The sequence below is a fragment of the Vicugna pacos genome, unplaced genomic scaffold, assembly GCF_048564905.1.
Source record: "Vicugna pacos unplaced genomic scaffold, VicPac4 scaffold_40, whole genome shotgun sequence".
Taxonomy (NCBI): domain Eukaryota; kingdom Metazoa; phylum Chordata; class Mammalia; order Artiodactyla; family Camelidae; genus Vicugna; species Vicugna pacos.
In genome coordinates this window covers 333,916-354,075 of record NW_027328744.1, presented here as the reverse complement: position 1 = coordinate 354,075, position 20,160 = coordinate 333,916, and the positions used below count along the sequence as shown (strand labels likewise).

Below are 20,160 nucleotides of genomic sequence, written 5' to 3'. Positions count from 1 at the left end.
TGAAACATGGCTGTAATAGCAATGAATTTGCACTGGGAAGGTAAAAAGTGGGTTTCTGCCTTCAGGATTCTCTCCTTTCTCCACTCCCCAGCACAGCCAAGCTCTTGAGTGCACATGTGCACACACAAACCCAGTTGTTTTATGTTTATAGAGGGTAAAAAGAAAATGCAAGACCACCATGCTGCATCGGGATCTCTGAAAGAAGGTGAGGAAGACAATTTCCTAAAGTACGTGAAGAAAGTACGCGTGCTTGATGAAATCGGTGGACAGAGAAATATGGACACTGGAGGGTAAGACGTTCCTGTGTTAATTATGACAATGTATGAATGAGTGTGTGGAGTTATGTGGATGTTGTAATATGTTTCAGAATACTTACCACCATATTTTCTTTACCGTATTCAATCAGTACAGATGTGGATTTATTTTTTGACCTTGATTTCTGTAATCTGCTACTTCTGTTCATTCTAACTGGTTACCAGAGTCTTGTTTGTATTTAGTGTGAGATTTTAGCGGGTTCTTGGACCAGATTTAGTCACTTCATTATCTGGATCCCCCAGGTCCATTTTTATTGTCCTTAGGTTTCAACCACATCAAAGTGTCATAACCTGCCATGTGTCTATCATTTTTATTAAACTCTAGACATTGGGTAGAAAATAGAGAAAATTTGAGGCCTAGTGTGAGGTTAACTTGCTGCAGAGAAGGTGGGCATTACAGCTGGCAGGTGGTCAGGGCGCCAGCGGCGCTGCATCCTGTTAATCCAGTTAGCAGCTGAGATCAGTCAGTGCAGCCAGCCCTCCTGAGGCCCGTGTGTCTCCTGTCCACCTTTGTTCCTGGCACGTAGCTCTCGTGGATCCCAGCTAAGGCCTTTGCTGAGGGGCCGTGAGCTCCAGCTGTCTGACTGCGGTGCCCGTGCGTGGGGGGCACCAGCTGCTGGGCTGCTCTGCATCTCAGTGGTTTCCTCTGCAGTTAGCGGGTGACCCCCGGGGAAGGTGGACCCAGTCCTGGGCTTCCTTTTTCTCCATCTTGGCCTCATGTTCCTTCCTGGCTTGTTAGCAATTTGGTACATTCAATCATGGATTTCATAATTTGTCCAGAGTTTCCTGTCATTCTCAAGGGGAGGTCATGGACGTCACACCCATTAACCTGCTTTCAAAAACATACGTTTCCTTATATTTTCTAAAGGATCAGGTTTTGCCCCAGGCTTTGATTGAAATCAGGGTTCTCTGTGGGAGAAATCAAACAAGTCATGAACGCTTGCTTTACCCTAATGTGTTTGGTTGTGATGACTTGGTCAGACCCTGATTCCCACGTTGAAACAACAATGAGCTCGCGCTGTCCCCGTCACAGGAGCCTGAGCCTGGGGTGCGGGGCACAGAGCGCATCGTACGTGGGCTTTTCATGTGTGTTTACTTTATGCACAAATGAGCAGGGATGGGGGCGCTGAAGGGAAGCCCAGATATCAAACACTTGCCAGAGGCCCAAGTGTCATGTTTTCATATCTACTAGTGGGGGCCTTTAATTTTTTCTTCTGTATCTGTCAGTCTGAGCATTTATGGGGAAGGGCAGAAGGAACATTGAATTCTTCCCTTCCAATTTCTGGGAGGGAAACTGGCAGAATTTCACAGAGTTTCTTTCCCCTCTCAGGAAGGTGGACATGAACGGATGTGAGCTGGTGGGAAAGCAGCAGCTGTTGGCAGCAGACGAGAGGGCGAAGTTGGCTGAAGAGAAGACACAACTGTACAAGTGAGTTCAGCTCCTCCACACCCGCGGCTCTGAAAACCCCTGTTGGATTTTTTGAAAACTTTTCTAAAATGTTTAGACGCAGTATCATACACAGACCCAAACAAAAGACATTTGTATACATGCTTCACACAGAAGAAAAAGTGTTAAGTTTTACACATGTTAAGTTAAAGGTTTAACTTTAAAAAGTATTAAGTTACTAAGAATTTCCTGGTCCCCAGTGCTGGCCAGACTGAGTGGAAGGACTGTTCACAGAGATGTTTCTGAAGGTGCTATAAACCGTTCTCACCCTGAGGACAGCAGTTTGGTATAGTGTCAGTCGCACCAGTAGACATGCCCGTGCCGCTGGGGAGACCCACTTGTAAGAAGTAGGGTCAGGATGTAAGGAAAGGAGGAATCAAGCTTTGTGATGAAAGATGCTCAGCACAGGACACGTGAGGGAAATGCTGAGAACGGGAGGGGGAACTGTGTCCTGTCCGCACAGGACCCGGCAGGCGTTCAGTGACAGTGACGGGAGGGGTGGCTGCGGCGACAGTTTTGTACCTGCTGTGCTTCTGCAGCCGTGTGCAGTGTGCCGTGAGCGGTGAGATGATGTGTGTGAGTGTGCAGTGCATATAACGTGGGCTGGGGCAGGTTATTTAACAGCATACCCAGCATTGTGTCTTCTCTTATGGAACAATTTGTAACTCATAGGATAAGGCTTGAAGAATGTCACGGGCAAATGCGGGAAGCAGAGATCACTTGGAGACACCAGGTAACCTGCCTTCCTCCTGACACACCGAGTCCTCAGCACCTGATGCAGACGGTTACTGTGGCCCTGAGAACCCCTTGCCATGGGGTGTTTCCTGATGTGTTGACTTTTTCAGGTTGCTCTTGCCGAGAAGAAGGCCCAAGACAGCTTGGTAAGAATTTGTTTCCTTCCTTCCCTTTGTGCACAGTCGGCCACAACTGAACATGGATGTGTTTTTCTCCCACAGCTCAGGGCTCAGGAGCTGGAGAGGGAAAACTCTGAGCTAAGAAGGGAAAATTCTCAGCTCAGAAGAGAAAATTCTCAGCTCAGAAGGGAAAATTCTGAGCTGAGGAGGGAAGACGATGAGTTGCAAAGGGAAGTTGCCCACCTGAAACAGAGGTACAGAATTTTTATGAGTGTTTTGAGATTTTTAAGGACTGGTGGTTTTGTACCTAGTAGAGGAATTGGTGGTGTAATTTGTATTGAAGCCATTCTTTATCTTTAAGATTGGATGCAACCTGCAGACGGAGGCAGGTAGAGGAATACATGAGGCAGGAGCCCACCCCAGGAGGACCACACAGGCTGCACCCTCCCCTGAGAGGTAAGGAGCGCACTGTGAAGTGCGGCAGCTCCATTTCTGCAGCAGGAGCCGCCCAGTGGGCTACTTGTCCCTGTGGGTAGTCGTCGGGTTTCCTGGACACCACACCACACACTCACTGCAGGGAACAGGTTCACAGCTGGGTGACAAGATGCTGTTTTCTTCACATGCCACCAGCCAGCAGGGCTCTGTCCCCTGTGAGTGGTGGAGCTCACGCCCCTCCAGGGACTGCGGGCCGCCCCCCAGGCTCTTGGTTGGCTGGCGTGGCTGGTTTCTGTGCGCTAGAAGATGTGAGCCTCAGCCCCCTCTTCCCGCCTGGACATGGTGTTGAAGGCTGAATTTTCTTCTCATTTCAGGAAAATAACATGGACGACGTTTTAGAATGAAAGCAGTATGTCATAAAGAGAAAAACATTTTTCTTCATTTGCCTTGGTGGATAAATATTCTATTCAAGACCTGCTTTAAGGCAGCAGGCATTTCTTCACTAAATTTGCAGGTCCCTTCGTTCTTATAAAAAACCTTGCACAGTGACCTAGAGTAGCCAGTTTAGTGAGTGACATGACTACGTAGCCTCCCTCTCCCAGAGTTAACGTGTAACTCTAAAGTCTTCCACCAGCTTCTCCATGTAACTCACCATTCTTTTGCCGATTATTACAACATAAGTCATTGAGGCCGCTTCTTTCATAAATGTTTACATGACATCTGGTCACTTATACAAGACATGTCCTGTCAGACAGAAGGCTTTTAGCAGTTTACCAACAGGCCAAGGAGGAAAAGGTGGAGCTCACGGTCAGGGGTTGTTGATACTTTTCCTATGAAAGACTCTTCTTTAATGTGTAACCTGTGTACAGACTGATTTTCCCTGAACTGTGCTGTGAGTCCCCTGTGTCAGTGCCGGTTGCCAGGGATCTGAGCCCTGAGCCCCCATCCAGGGTGATTAGCTATGAAAACACCTGAAGCAGGGCTCTGTGGTGTCCTAGTCACGGGTCAGGGGTCCAGTCTTCCCTCATCCTCGGGGCCACCTGAGGCGTGAGGGAGACCCGCGGCCTCTGTGCAGAGCCCAGGGCGTGGACGGGAGTGGGAGCTCCTGGGGGAGGGCACGGAGGGCTTGTGCTTCCCCCGCACGGCCTCTGTCAGAGAGAATCTGCCTTCAGCGCTGCTCTCCCTTTACAGCTTCAGGGCCTGGTGGCGCCCCAGTGAGGAATGGCCCCGCCTTCCCAGCTCAGGAGGCAGAGGAAACCCAGGTAAATAATTTTTTCCAGTTGTGTTCCAGTGGTCATTTTGTGTTGAAATTATCTGTGGAACTACCATTTTCCTTTCGAACAACCCTTTCCTGGCCTTGTCTATGGATTGTGTATTCCGGGATACATACGCCCTGTGATCACAGTGACGTGTGGCGACAGTGTTTTGTCCCCAAGGCCTCTTGTGCAGCCTGGGCCGCAGGCAGGCCCCGGGGCAGGTGGAGTGCGTGGCGCCTAGCTGCCGCCTGGGCACCCAGTGCAGGGGAGGGTGCCCGGTACTGACTGCTGCTGAGTTCGGTTTCAGCTTTTGTCGGTGTTGGTCCTTTGGTCTATCATTCAACACACCTCTCCCTTCTGTTGCACAGGTCACTGTGGAGGCTAGAGAGCCCCCTCCTTTCGCAGGACCAGCTCGCGTGGCCAGCCCCATTAGCTGCCCAGTGCCACCCTTCTGGGGCTATTGGCCACCTCCACCTGGACCAGTCCCGTGGCCTCTGGGGCCTCAGCCACAGCCACCAATGTCTCCACTTGGTAAGATGAGAGCATGTGTTTCTCTTCCCTTGTTGAGTCTTGCAGAACAAGGGGAGATCTCACTCCGGGGCTTTGCAGTGCCTGGGGAAGCCTGGCTGGAGACATGGTGACGTTCGTCTACTTTCTTAGCACGCACGTTTGATGGACCGTGTCACTTCCCCACCCTCACCTGGGAAGCAGGTCTCTTGTAGTGAGGGAAAAAAAGAGCTTTTTGACAAAAGGCAGAAATGTCAGACCTCCACTTAGGCCTCCAGCAGAGAGCACGTACTAGGCTCTGGGAGCGATGAGGCCCGGCTCAGTGTTCTGTCCGGCCGGTCTGAGCCCTGACCTCCCGCAGTCGATGATTCATGGCGGAAACAAACACCTGTACCGGGGGCCCGTGGTCTCTTCCTCAAGGGCCCGGAGCCCAGCCTCCCTGTCGTCTGGCGTGGGAAAGAGTGTAATGCGCTGAACCAGGGCTTGGAGGTTTTGTTCCGCTTGAGCAAAGGCTACGCAGCAGAACGTCATCCTCTGTCCTCTCTGTGGTTTCTGTCAGGTTCTGGACCTGGTGCAGCTCCGGTGAGAAACGATAGCACCTGCCCACCTGCGGCGGCCGTGGAGGCCCAGGTAAATGCCGCGGTCATTCTTTGTTGGAAATCTTTCTGGGAACTTTCACCTTGTTTTTCCCCTGGCGGCCTTTCCTGGCCTCGTCTCCGGAATGTGTGTCCTATGACATGTCTACTGTGTCACTCCTGTCCGAAGTCGAACTCTTGGCCAGGAGCCGTGGGCACACCCATTTGGGTGGTGACTGCAGAAGCTGTCAGGCGGGGTGCTTAGGGGCTGAGGACTGAAGATTTTGACTGTGTGGGACGGAGACCCCTCGCTCCACACTGACTTCTCGTGACTCGGCTGACTCCTTCCTGACCTCCTGCACCTGGGGTTGCTCCTGGGTCACTGAGACGGGCTTCTGTGTCGTCATTCTTTTGACTGGTTCCCCGGCTCAGGCCAGGTGATTCTCCAGTTCAGAATGTCCATTCAGATCCCGGTGACTGAAAAGGGGCAAAGCCCGCCCTCCAGCTTTGTACCGTGTGCTGTGTGCAACTCTGAGTCTTCCTGGGTGTGGTAGGTGTCACAGCCCGTCACTTGTCTTTTCTCGGGAGGTAAGTGTGTCTTGGCCGCTGCCTCCAGTGGTACTCTGGGCAGAAAAGCCTGACTCTCGGAGACGGTAGTAGTAGGGGATTTGTAGTAGGGAGTAGTAGCGTTTGTAGCAGGGAGTAGAGGCTGGAAGGGAAAGAGCCCGCCGTGAAAACGCCTCCTTCCCTGCGGGGGGAGTCCGATGCGCACCAGAGTGCGTACGTTGTGTTCCCCACCCTGCGCCGGGTCGGGCCTGCCCTGGAAGCTGTCAGAGCTGCTCGTCGGTCTCATCGCACACCGTGGGGTCTTGCGCACGAGCTAGCACAGTCCCTTTGGTGTCAGGTGTGGGATTGAGACTCCCCACGTCACTGTCCCGTAGGACGCAGGTAGGGTGCGTTCCGTAGCGAACGTAAAATCCAGACGTCCCTGAGGATAGGGATGGTTGTAGCGGAGCCTGAGTCCCTTCTGAGGACAGCCTTGTCCCCTCAGGAGCCCTTGGCCAGCTCCCCCGCAGGACTCCGGGATGCCCAGCTGCCCAGGGCTCTTTGCGCCCAGGGGCAGCCCCTGCGGGGCGGAGGAGGGCCCTGCAGGCAGAGCCGTGACCCAGGTGCGGCTCTGCTTGCTCGTGTGGGGAATGAGCTGTTCACGTCCGTCCTGTCTCCGTGTTCCTGGTCTGCGCCGGGCAAGCTTCCGTGGAGCTAGGGAAGGTGGCGGGGAGGGCCGGCCCGCCCAGAGCGGCTGGCTGTTGGGAAGGTGTGACTTTGTCCGTGTGCTGAAAGCTGTGTGCGCATACTCTCGGGCAGGACGACCCTTGGCTTCCTCCACTTGGAGACACCGGTGGCGACGTGCGGCGTCAGTGTCCTATCCCCGTGTCCTCCTGTGCGGCCCAGGCTGCGGGCAGGCCCCAGAGGGCTGGATGGAGCGTGTGGCACCGTGCTGCTGTCTGGGCACCCGGTGGAGGGGAGGGGTGCCCGGTGCCGACAGCTGCTGCGTTGGGTGTCGCCTTTTGTCGGTGTCGGCGCTTCTTGTCTGTCATCCAACCCAGCTCTCCCTTCTGTCCTGCAGGTCACCCTGTGTGGTGGAGGGCCCGAACCTTTCCAAGGACCATGTCACGTGGGCTTCCCCGTGTGCGGCCCCGTGTGCGGCCTGACGTCGCCCAGCGGGGCACCTGCACCTGGGCCCCCTGGGTGCCCTGCACAGCCTCACCCACCACCAGCAGCTGCTCCGCTCGGTAAGAGGAAAGCATATGTCTCTGTTTCTTCCTTGAGTCACTGCAGAAGAAGGGCTGATCGTTCTCCAGGGCTTCCCCTTGCACAGGTGGCCCTGACTGGGCTCACGGCCGTGTCCCTCTGGTCCCTTAGCAGACGCACTTGAATGGACCGCATCTTCTGCGTCCTGCCCTGGGGAGGGAGGTGTCTCTTGCAGAGGGAAAGGGGGTCCTCTGACGGAGGGCAGACGTGTCGGTTCTGCACACGGGCCCTCGACAGAGACCACGTTCCAGGCCCCCGGGACGAGAACCCGCCCCTGTCATTGTCTGCGGCGAGTGGAGCCCTGACCTTCCACAGCCGATGATTGGTTATGGAAGAAACACCCGAACCCGTGGCCTGTGGTCTCTCCCTCAGGGTCCTGAGAGCTGTCTCCCACTCGGTTTGATGTGAGACTTAGTGCGACACGGGGAAGAAAGCCTCAAAAGACCTTTTGTGCTTCAGCAAACTAACATGTCTTGTAAGGTAGCGAACAGTGAAAGAGTTTTTTGTATTTTGTTTTATGTATGCCGAGAAGCTAGTTTACTCGGGGAAGGACATAGGTTAGTGGTAAATAGAATGCTGGCTTAGCGTGCAGAATTCCATGTGCTCGTTCCCAGTACCTCCATTTAAAAAAAGAAAAAAAACGGACAAAAACAACTTCAAATGTTAGAAATACGAAGTGTGCAAATCCAACTTCGATGCCCATTCTTTTTGCGTGTTTTCCTCTTACTACTTGGTTTGAAATATATCCGAACCGTGACTTAAGCGTGTGTTTCAGAGAATGCGCTAACTCTTTGAAATTCTTTTCTGCCACTTTTGTTTTGACATATCCACGGACGGAGATAGACGCATATGGTGGTTTTAGTTTACATTCGTGAATATTCTCACTAACGTACCTGTAACTGCATTTTGCAGATGGTGTGTCAGTGCGCCACTTTGGAGAAGAGAGAGGAGAAGGATCTTCCTCTCCTAAGGAGGTACTGTCTCTTGTTGTTAATGTCCTTGTGTGAATACGTAAGTATCAGGGGATTCTGAAACATAAACCGGTGGTTGGTGTGAGTGTGCATTTTCACGTTTGCATTTGCTGATGAGAATTTTTGACATACGTTTTTTAACTTACAATTTAGGATGTGATTGTGTGCTTAATGCTGTAGGACTGGATAATGCACTGGTGTTAATTTTCCAGACTCACCTAGTGAAACCAGTGTCTGTATGTGAATTCTTTTTTTCAGGGTCTCTCCGTTACAGTTTATTAGAGGATAATTGGAAAGAAATTCATCCCTGGGAAAGTTAGGTGTATCTTGAAGTTGGTGCTTGTTTTAGCCGTCCTCACTTGAAATTAATTAAGCGATGTTTCATTTTGAAGGCAGCATGTTTTGCCTTTCCAGTCCACCGCCAGTAACAGTGTTCTAGTTTTCTTAATGCCTTACGCTCTTTCCCACCTGCTCCTTTTACTCAGGCTGCCCTTCCCCAAAGCCCCTCCACATCCCCGCTCTGCACTGGATCACTCTTTTGCGAAACAGTGCGGTCTTCCCAGCATTCCCTGAGCTGTCCACGTGCAGCGGACTCTCCTGTCCTTTGCGGCGTTACTGTACCCGTTCACCTCAGTTGTAGAGCTGTAGAAACTTTTCTGTGCTGATTTGTTTTCATGGATGCTGTGCCTCTGGCAGAACAGAGAGGAGAATCTGCCTTTCATTTGTCCTGCCAGCTTCTGCCAGGATAGGGCTTATGATCTGATGGCTACGGTAAATAACTGTTGTCCTCCTGACTGACTGACCAAGTGTACGAACATGATGGTTTCTGAAGTTCGGTTCTTGTTCTGTCTTGTTTTGTGTTCCTAGGAGAGGGCAAGTGAGCCCGAAGCCACGAAAGCAGAATCCAAAAAGTCCCCGAGAAAGAAAAAAAGAAACAAAAAACGACAACGCGTTTCTGGGACTGTAGACGCTGCTCCGCAGGAACTAACGGATCATAACACACTGACCTCTGTCGGTGGAGCGCACGCAGCTGACACACTGGGTAAGTTAGTGAACGTGGATGGCATTTCTTTTTCTCTGTGCCTAGAAGCTAGTGTGCTCCGGGGGGAAGGGTATACACACAGCTCAGCAGTAGACAGAATGCATGCTTAGCATGCAGGAGTTCCTGGGGTCAGTATCCAGTTCCTCCAAGAAACGACTGTGATACGGGGAAGGAAGGAAGGAAGGGGCAAAGGTTTTGTTTTGCTTCAGCAGTGTCTTTGCAGGAAAGCCTAACCCTCCATCCTTTTCTGTGGTTTTTAGCCGACATGGGACCTGGTGCGGCTCCAGTGTGGCCCGGCAACGCCAGCCCACCTGCGGCGGCCCCGGAGGCCCAGGTAAGTGGGGTGGTCGTACTCTGTTGGACGTCGTCCTGGGAAAGGTGATCTTCCTGTTTTCCCGGCAGCCGTTCCTTGCCTCGTCTGTAGACTGGGTGTTTGTGACGGATCTGGCGCGGCGTGTCGCTGCCTTTTCAGACTCAAACGCTTGCCTAGGAGATTGTGGGCTGCTTCTCCCGGGTGCCCGTCACCTTGGGTGGTGCCTGCAGAAGCCATGAGGGAGTGCTTAGAAGCCGGGGCCCGCAGACTCTGACTGTGGGTTTCTCGAAACAGTGTGAGGAGGGTGAGCCCTCGCTCCACACTGACTTCTCGTGGCTCGGCTGACTCCTTCCTGACCTCCTGCACCTGGGGTTGCTCCTGGGTCACTGAGACGGGCTTCTGTGTCGTCATTCTTTTGACTGGTTCCCCGGCTCAGGCCAGGTGATTCTCCAGTTCAGAATGTCCATTCAGATCCCGGTGACTGAAAAGGGGCAAAGCCCGCCCTCCAGCTTTGTACCGTGTGCTGTGTGCAACTCTGAGTCTTCCTGGGTGTGGTAGGTGTCACAGCCCGTCACTTGTCTTTTCTCGGGAGGTAAGTGTGTCTTGGCCGCTGCCTCCAGTGGTACTCTGGGCAGAAAAGCCTGACTCTTAGAGATGGTGCATTTATAGTAGGGAATAGAGGCTGGAAGGGAGAGAGCCCGCAGTGAAAATGCCTACTTCTCTGCAGGACCAATTCGCACCACAGTCCTGGCATCATGTTCTCTATCCCACACTGGGTCGGTTCTGCCCTGTAAGCTGTCAGAGCTGCTCCTCTGTCTCATCACACACCGTGGGATTTTCCATGAGCTAAAATCCCGTTGGTGTTATTTGCAGGATTGAGACTTCCCCCTTCACTTTACCAAAGGACAAACGTAGTGTGCTTTTCCTAGCGAACTTAAAATCCAGACATCCCTGAGAATAAGGATGATTGTAGCAGAGCCTGACTCCCTTCTGAGGACAGCCTTGCCCCCTCAGAATCACTTTGCCAGCTCCCCCACAGGACTGTGGGACGCCCAGCTCCTCAGAACTCATTGCGCCCAGGGGCAGCTCCTGCATGGCGCAGGAGGGCCCTTTGTGAGCAGGAAGTAGAGAGGGTCTGGCAGGGTCCTGCAGGCAGAGCAACTACCCAGGTGCAGCTCTGATTCTATGTGCGGAAAACCAGGCCTTTACTTCCTTTCTTTCTCTGTGTTTCTGGTTCATGCAGACCATGCTTCTGTGGAGCTGGGGAAGGTGTCAGGGTGGGTTGTCCTGCACAGAGAGGCTTCCTGTTTGGGAGGCCCTACTTTATCAATTTGCTGGAACCTCTGCACGTCGTCTCAGGCGCAGGACTCTCGCCTTCCTCCACTTACAGACACCGGTGGTATCGTGTGGCAACAGTGTTTTATCCCCAAGGTCGAGTGTGTGGCCCTGTGCTGCTGTCTGGGCACCCGGTGGAGGGGAGGGTGCCCGGTGCTGACAGCTGCTGCATTGCATTTCAGGTTCTGTAGGTGTTTTTCCTTTTGTCTGTCATCCAACACAGCTCTCTCTTCTGTTCTGCAGGTCCCAGTGAATTCCAGACGTCCCGGTACTTGTCCAGGACCACCTGGTGTGTCTTGCCCCCCTGGGACACCCAGCACCAATTCTCAGATGGTATTCATCACCGCCACCCCCACCCCCCTTGTGGCCTCTGAGGTCTCAGTCACCGGCACAAGTTACAGAGCACAGTCTCATTTGACACCTGAAGAGGCCTCTCAGCTGTGGCAATGATGTGTAAGAGAAGATTTCAGAGGTGCATTACGGCCCGAATGTTTTGCTGCTCCATCCTGCCGCCGCCTCTGTTCCCTCCTATTGTCACCCCTAATGAATCTGTCACCGTTCTCTCTGTGTCAGTGTCTGCTTCCTGGAGGACCAGTGGTCACACCCTCTTGAGGGCATGCAGTGATTCACGGGCACACAACTCACAAACCAGCAGGAACTAGGATGACGGGGCAGACGCAAGGTTACCCCTTCAGGGCAGCAGTGACCACAGGGGCCCCGGGGCTCCTCCTGGGTGGTGGGTACAGCCTGTGTCTAGATCTAGTGATGGCTGTGCTGCTTCAGTCTGTAAACACTCACTGGGCATGTGGGGCCTGTCAGTCACAGGGGTGTCCGGTCGTGAGCTAGATGACCAGAATGAAGTGGCCGTGTCTCATGGTGAGGAACGGAAGAGGTGCAGGGGGGGCCATGGGCGTCCAGCGAGAGGCCCTGCACTGACCAGGCCCGTGCCCCCGCCCCGCGTCAGCTGCCCAGCAGCCCCCGGCTCCAGGCAGACCCTGAGGGGGGCTGAGGGCGGCAGTGCTCTCAGTGAGCCCCGTGAGCGCCCTTCATTCTCCCACAGCCTCCTGACTCTGAGGTGGGCGGGGCAGGGTCAGAGGATGGGGCGCCACCACTGCCAGGGAGAAGGTGTTGGGTATAAAAAGAGTCCACTCCACTCTGCGCCAGCTGTCCCTGGAGCCCGCGGGGCCCTCCCTCCTTCCAGGCGGGGGAGGCAGCCAGCCCTACAGCAGCTCTGGGGTCCAGGCTGGGCCACAAACAGGTCAAGGTGAGATTGCTGTGCTGCCCGGGAAGGCGGGGGGAACAGCGGTGCAGCAGTAAATGCCAGCAGGAGCAGCTCCGTAACCGGGCTCCTCCACTGTGAGCAGGGCTGGGGCTGGAACTTCGCTGTGAGGGTGGGAGGGCTGGGAGAGATGTGGCCCTGTGGCCCTGTGGCCCTGTGGCCCTGGACAGGGCTAGACCTGAGCTCAGGACCCGACGGCCTAGGGGAGAGTCAAAGAAAGACACAAGCAAGAAGAGACAGTGTGTGAGTGAGAGAAAGGTGGGGGTCAAGTCCTAGAGAGGGACAGGAGGTGACAAGAGAGGACACCAGGTAGGGGGAAGCAGAGACAAGAGGCAGGAAGGACAGAGGGAGCCACCCCAGGGTGCGTGGTGGGGGACGATGGGCCAGGGTGGCTGGGAAGGGAAGTTGGCCCATCCTTCACCAAGCCCTGCAGCTGCCACTCTCAGGGCCGCAGGGACCGGCAGCCCGCCCAGCTCGACAGGCACCATCGGCCCTCAGGATGGGGCTGAGAGCCACGCCCAGGGCCCTCCGGCCACTTCCCAGGTAAGGAGGACCAGGAGGGCTCTCCCCAGCACCACAGCGGCACCATCTCTAGCATCACAGAGACCCTGTGAGCAGGCACCGTCCCGTCCCTGTTCCACAGAAGGGAAACTAAGGCTCGGCCAGCCAGCCGACTTGGCCCTGTCTGCAGGGTTATTCACTTTCCTGATGCTTCTTTCCCAGGCAGGCCTGTACCCCTGTCCTAAGAAGGGAGCCTGTGACAAGCCCGAAGGCCTGGGTCCCACCCAACTGCCCTCCTGTGCTGGGTGACCTGGGCAGGTCTCTTCCCCTCCTTGGGCCTCGACTGTATGACCAGCGGCACAATCCTTAACACATATGCACCTTACAACAGAGCATTAAACTACATGCAGCAAAAATTGACACAACTACAAGAAGAAATAGGAAAATCCATTATCATAATTAAAATTTTCAATATATCTCTATCAGAAATAGACAGATCCAGTAGGCAGAAAACCAGGAAGGACGTAACTGAACTCAACAACACCATCAATCAACTGGTATCATTGACACTTACAGTCTACTTCATCCAACAGCAGGATAAACATTCTTCTCAAGCTCCCATGCAGCATTCACCAAGACAGGCCCCATTCTGAGCCGTAAAACATACCTTAACAAATTTTAAAGAAAAGAAATCATACAATGTCTACTCTCAGTCCACAACAGAATTCAACAAGAAATTAACAGAGAAACAATGGGAAAACCCCCAAATATTCAGATGAAACAACACACTTCTAAATAATACATGAGTCAAAGAAGAGATCTCAAGCACTATATAACTGGAAGAAAGGGAAGGAGGGAGGGAGGGAGGAAGGAAGGAATCCCAATAGAAATTTTAAAATATTTTGAAGTAAATGAAAATCAAAACACAATTTATCAAAACCTGTGGTATATAGAAAAATCAGTGCTTAAAGGAAAATTTATACACCACTGAATGCATGTTATGAAAGAAGAAATGTCTAAAATCAATAATCTACATTTCCACCCTAGTACACTAAAAAAAAAGAAAAAAAAAAGAAAAAAAAGAAAATTAAATCCAAAGTGAGCAGAATAAGGAAATAATACATTAAAGAGAAATTAATGAAATTGAAAACAAAAACAACAACAAAAAAGAGAAAATAAACAGGGAAGAAAGCTGGTTCTTTCAGAGCAATATAGAACATAAGCTTCTAGCCATGCTAACAAAGGAAAAAGGAGAGAGGACACAAATAATTAGTGTCAGAAATGAAAGATGGTGACACCACTACAGATCCCATGGACGTTTTTAAAAGGATTATAATAAAATGAATACTATGAATAATTCTATGCCCACAAATTTGATAAGCTGTATGAAATGGACCAATTCCTTGAAAGATACAAACTGCCCAAACTCATATAAGAAACAGATAATCTGAATAGGTCTATGTCTATTAAAGAAACTGAATAAATAATTTACCTTCCCAAATAGAAAGGACCAGGCCCAGATGGGTTCAGCAGCAATTTCTACCAAAAATTTTAGGAAGAAGTAACAGTTGACCCTTGAACAATGCAGGAGTTAATCTGTGTATAACTTTTACTCAGCCCTCTGGATCCACAGTTTCTATGCATTCATGGATTCAGCCAACCAAGGACCACATAGTAGTGTACTATTTACCACTGAAAAATATCTGCATGTAAGTGGACCTGTGCAGTTCAAATCCGTGTTGTTCAAGGGTCAACTCTATTCCAAATTTCTACAATCTCCTTCAGAGGACAGAAGCAGAGAGAATACTTTTTAACTCATTCAATGAGGTCAACAACACCATAATAACAAAACCAGAAAAAGACATTACAAGAAAACTACAAACCAGTATCTGTCATGAACAGATGCAAAGATCCTTAACAAGAGATTAGCAAATCAAATCCAACAATGTATAAAAAGAATTATACAACACAACTAAGTGGGATTTATCCCAGATATGAAAGGTTACTCAGCACTCAAAAATCAATTAAAATCATCCATCACATCAGCAGGCTGAAAAAAAAAATCACATGATCATATCAATAGATGCAGGAAAAGCATCTGACAAGATTCAATACCCATTCATGACATATGCTCTCAATAAAGTAGGAATAAAGGGGGAACTTCCTCAACTTGATAAAGAATATCTATTAAACACCTACAACTAACATAATTAAAGGTGAGAAACTTGAGGTTTTTGCACTATAATCAGGTAAAAGCCACGCCTTTTCAAAGTCATACTAGAAGCCCTTATTAATGCAATAAGGCAGGAAAAGGAAATAAAAAGTAATACAGATAGGGAAGGAAGACTGTTGCTGTTCACAGATATGATTGTTTACTATGTAGAAAAACCCAAATAATGAATAAAAAATTCCTGGAACTAATAAGCAATTATACCAGGCTGCAGGATACAGGTTAATATATTAAAAAATCAACTGCTTTTGTATACACCAACAAGAAGAGGTGGAATTTGAAATTTAAAATGCTACATTAAAACCTCAAAAAATGAAACACTTAGATATAAATCTAATAAAATATGTACAACATCCACACAAGGAAAACTACAAAATTCATGAACAAAAGCAAAAAAGAACTAAGAAGAGATAGTCTACGTTCACGGATAGGATGACTCAAAATGTTTAAGGTGTCAGCTCTTCCCAATTTGATCTATAAATTCAATGTATAAATACAACATCAAAGGCATAATTCATGAAAGAAATAATGGATAGCTGGGCTTCATTAAAACTAAAAATTATGCACTGCAAAAGGCAATGTCAAGAGAATGAGAAGACAAACCATGGACTGAGAAAGTATCTGCAAAAGACACATCTGATAAAAGAATGTAATCTAAAATATACAAAGAATTCTTAAAACTCAACAATAAGAAAATAATTTGATTAAAAACTGAGCCAAAGACCTTAACAGACACTTCACAAAAACATATACAGATGGCAAATAAGCATATGAAAAGATGCTCCACATCACATTTCATCATGGGAATGGAAATTAAAACAACAAATTAAAATAACACTACACACTCATTTGAATAGCCAAAATCTGGAACACTGACCACACCCAATGCTGGCAAGAATGTAGAGCAACAGAAACTCTCATTCACTGTCAGTGGGAAGGCAAAATGGTACAGCCACTTTAGAAGACATTTTGGTGGACTCTTACCATTCAATCCAGCCATCATGCTCCTTGGTAGTTACCGAAAGGAGCTGAAAACAGGTCCACTCAAAAGTCTGCACAGCAGCTTTTATTCATAATCAACAACACCTGGAGGAAACCAAGGTGTCCTTCAGTAGGTAAATGGATAAACCAATTGTGATACGTCTATGCAGTGGAAAAATTTTCAGCAATAAGAAGAAAGAGCTCTCAAGGCATGAAAAGACATGGAGAAAACTAAATGCATATTACTAAGTGAAAGAAGCCAATCTGAAAAAGCTGCATACTATATAATAGTAGCTATGTGACACTCCGCCAAAGGTAAAAGCATGAAGACAGTAAAAAGATCAGTGGTTGTGAGGGTGAGGGGATGAACAGGCTGAGCACAGATGACTGTTAACTTTTAGGGCAATGAAAATACGATGTATGATACGACAATGGCAGATACATGTCGTTTTACATTTGCCCAAGCCACAAAACGCACATCAAGAGTGAACCCTTGGGTAGGGTTACTCACTTGTAAGCGTGTAGGTTAATCCATTGTAACAAACACACCACTCTGACGGAGGATGCTCATAATGAGGGAGGCTACTCACGAGTGGAGGCAGGGGATATATGGGAAATTTCTATACCTTTCTCTCAATTTTGCTGTGAATCTAAAACTTCTCTAAAAAAGTTAATTAAAAAAATCTACATAGCAAATTTTCCTGATTTATAATAACTCCCCATTTAATGAAAATGAGTGCTCTGACATAGAATTATATCAGAACTCAGGCTCTAATCAACAGGGCTTCATTTTCCCTCACAGTGAAGTGTCCTTTCAGCAATCAAAACCCAAAACCTCCATTCTGCCCAGCACCCCAGGCCCCCTGGCTTCCTTGAAGGCTTCTCTTCTAAAGTCGTGTCACTTCTTCCTCTCAAACAGGACCAGGATCGGTGTCATCAGCATGCAAACTGAGGACATAGCTCCATCTTGAGAAAGTCTCATTAACCCTAATATACTCCAGCTATCATCACATTTCTGTGAACTAATACGGAGTGATTTCTAGGATATACTGTTAACTGAAAAAAGTAAAGGACAAAAGAGTATGTACAGGATGCTACTTGTACAAGAATGGAAATATGTAAACAAGCATATCCTTAATTTTGCAGAAAGAAACATGATGGATAAACCAGAAATTAACAAGGTTCATTAACAACCCTCAAGGGTGGAAACTGGAAGGGATTAGAGGAGGAAGGGGCAGTGACACTTCCGGGGACAGCTTTGACTTGAAATTATGTTGACACTTCACATACTCAAAGTGAAATAAATGAGTGAGGAAACCTAATTTTACTTCGTATGAATAAAACATAAGTAACCAAAGGAGAAATAATGTAAGTAACTTTTCAACACGGTATTTTTACTCTCTACCCTCAGTCTAAAGACGTAAGTACTCTCAACATTAAACTCTGGCTAGAAAGTGTATTTATCACAGTGGTATGCGTCAGTAATTTTGAAACTATTTTCTCCATTACTATAGGATTGAGCAAATGAGTAAATATACTGCAAATAAGACATCTACTGAATGGGAGAGAGTGAAAGTGAATCCTGTGGTGATGAACTGGAAATAGAGTTATTTGCATGAACTCATGGTTTTCAACAATAAATACAGACCGTGACATAAATATGTGTATATACATATATACATAATCTAACTTTTTTACCTATTTCTTAGCTCTGTCCAGTAAAAGGGCCTAGAAGCAGAGGCACCCCAGGAACAATGAGCATACTGAGCACTCAGATGTCGGTTCCTAAACACCATTCCCTGAGGGAACTGCAGACCTCTCTGCCTCTGACTGTGGGGAGTAAGCGGTACTGGAGCACGAGCCCTTCTTCATCCAACATATATAACATATCTTTCAGAAGCTGATCAACAAGTAGTGACAGGTTGATCTGGGAGCCCACTGAGTGTTCCAGCTTTCTTTCCTAGGCACTTCCTAGGCTGGGGTGTGAGACAGGGGGCTCTAAATAGATCAGCACAGTGGTCTTCCTGATGCAGAGACATGAGAGCTCAGGGAGGCTAGGTGGCTGGAATTTGCAGGACAGGGAACCAGAAGAGGAGAGAGCCTCTCTGAGAAAGGGTTCCAATAACCTACATGGGGTTCACTTAAGCTTTAAGCTGAGCCAACTGCCATTTCATAGGCAATTATCAAAGAAAGAACAACAGGGAGCTCTGGCCTGAACAACTCCTGGTGTTCACATCATGACCAGCAGGAAACAAGAGAATACACAGAAGACCCAGGCATTTAGTGAAGGCATCACAAACTTTTAAAACAAGCCTCAAAAGGGTTAAACAGATCCCCCAGGACAGTAACTGCCTGCTAGAACAAAACAACACTTTAAGAAAGACACCCAGTAAGGGCTCTCCTATCTGTAGAAAAGCAAAACCAATTTACAGATATTTCATATAATCCAAGAGGAGAACATTCCCAGAGGTTCACAGTTAAGAGATAACAAGTACGTAATATTACAAATATTTTAAATGAGTAAATTACATTGTTATTTAATGTATTAACCATGTTGGCTTTACTTTTATTTTCAGAAATGTGAATACACTGACTACCTCCGTATCTCTCAAATCGTATTCTGACCCCAAAGGCCTAAGTTACTCACATGGAAATTCTAGTCAGGAGATTTCCAGGAACCTTAATTCTCAAGATCCTCCTAACTGGTAGTGGCCTTCAAATCTAGCATTCACCCAAATGATGCTCTCACTGAACAAAATATTTGTACAACGGTGAGTTGCAGAGTTGTCTGCAGAATCATTCATCAATCACACAAGGAAAAAGGGCACTCCGCAAGGTGGTGGACACGAACTGTTCATAAATAGTTTGCTTCCTTCATTCAACACGAAAGACACACTCACACGAAGGTTTAGATGTAATGGAGCCTACACTTCCACAAATCTCTGTCAGCACAAAATATGACAGGTAGCTGGTTCTAATAAAAAACAACACCCTCCTCCCCATTCCACCAGCGCTTCTGAGGGATCTGGAGCCAGACAAGGGAGCCTGCATTTGGTCCTGCAAGAACTCCATCGGGGCTGCATACACACTGAGCACTAAAGCAGTTAACTGGGAAGTCCACAGTCACTGTGCTAAAACGTCTGGGTGCCTTTACGCTAGTAACGGAGGTCACACGCGGTACAAGGGGAAAAAGTCAAATTAGGCCCAACTCCAAATGACCCCTTAAGAAATCGAGACAGGAATGCCGACTTATCCTTCCTGAAACGCGAACACTACCACACCAACATCCACTTAAAAACTTCAAGATTGAAACATTCCACACCAACACTGGTGCCGCTCATGCTGCTTAGAAAGCCTGCGCAGGAGAGCAGCCCTGGCACCACGGAAGCAAAGCCGGCCGCGGAAAACGCAGGCGAGGGGGCAAACAAGATGATTCCGGGGCTGTGCACACACGCCGCTGCCGACCGCTTTCCAGACCACGGCCGCCGCCGCGAGCACCTGAAGGACTTCGCGGCTTCACAGTCCGACGTCAAGGGAAGGCCGCGAGGGGAGCACCCGGGGGTGGGGGCCCCGTTACCGTCCTGGGGGTCCCTGAAGGCCCGGGTCCCGGCCTCCACCCCCTACACGGGCCCCTTCCCGGCTCCCCGCGCCCACTGAGGGCCGGCCCGGGAAGCGCAGCGAGCAACGCCCCAGCGCGAACCGCCCGGCCCAGGCCCGAGACCCCCGGCGCGCGGACGGCGGGGCAGCCCTGCGGGGGTCGGGGCCGCGCTCTCGGTTTGGGTCGCGGGTCGTGCGGCAGGCGCCGCAGCTGCGTATGCCAAGGCCGGGCGAGGGGCCGCGCGGACACTCACCACATCACGTCGGGGGAGCCCTCGCCGGTTTAGCAGGTTGCTGGAGCGCCACCCACGTCGAATACCTGCCGCGGACCATCTCGGGGCCGCGCCGCCGCCGCCGCCGCCGCGGCCGCGGCGCTGGCCACGAAGCTCAGCGGCAGCCGCTCGGCCCACACCGCGCCTCCCGGAGGGACTGCGCTGCCGCCGCTGCAGCCGCCGCCGCTGGCCGGAGGGAGCAAGGCCAGAGCCGCTCGGGAGAAACGCAGAACCTCCAGCTGCTCGGACAGGACGCCCCCTGCCTGCCTGACAAACTGACCTTCTGGTGGACGGAGGGAGGGGCGGGGCGGAGGAGGACGCCGGGGCGGGGCCGGGAAGCGTGCGCGCGGATTGGCTTTCGGGACCTCGGGGGCGGGTCTGGTGGCCCCACAGATTTGTAGCCTTTTTGTCTATTAGGATTAATTCTGGTGTGAACATT

At 50.0% G+C, this 20,160-nt stretch overlaps 1 protein-coding gene and 1 long non-coding RNA gene across 6 annotated transcripts in view; one reads left to right on the top strand and one right to left on the bottom strand.

Annotated features, from left to right (window-relative positions):
* Positions 1 to 20,160, top strand: part of LOC140694577 (uncharacterized) — a 365,332-nt gene that overhangs the window by 133,126 nt on the left and 212,046 nt on the right. For both annotated transcript variants that reach the window (XM_072957738.1, XM_072957737.1), the window contains 4 exons: positions 7,016 to 7,181; positions 8,113 to 8,174; positions 9,039 to 9,213; positions 9,474 to 9,547. In XM_072957738.1, coding sequence (XP_072813839.1) covers positions 7,016 to 7,181; positions 8,113 to 8,174; positions 9,039 to 9,213; positions 9,474 to 9,547 — 477 coding nt within the window. The remainder of the gene's footprint in view (positions 1 to 7,015; positions 7,182 to 8,112; positions 8,175 to 9,038; positions 9,214 to 9,473; positions 9,548 to 20,160) is intronic.
* LOC140694582 (uncharacterized) overlaps positions 1 to 20,160 on the bottom strand; it is a 24,050-nt gene extending 3,890 nt beyond the window's left edge. The window contains exons 1-2 of one of the 4 annotated variants that reach the window (XR_012070174.1): positions 19,704 to 20,160; positions 8,094 to 8,228 (exon numbers count right to left, since the gene is read on the bottom strand). This is a non-coding gene — a long non-coding RNA (uncharacterized lncRNA). Of the gene's footprint in view, positions 1 to 8,093; positions 9,044 to 13,215; positions 13,234 to 19,703 lie in introns of those variants that run through there. The other 3 variants (XR_012070172.1, XR_012070175.1, XR_012070173.1) reach the window with 3 other exon arrangements.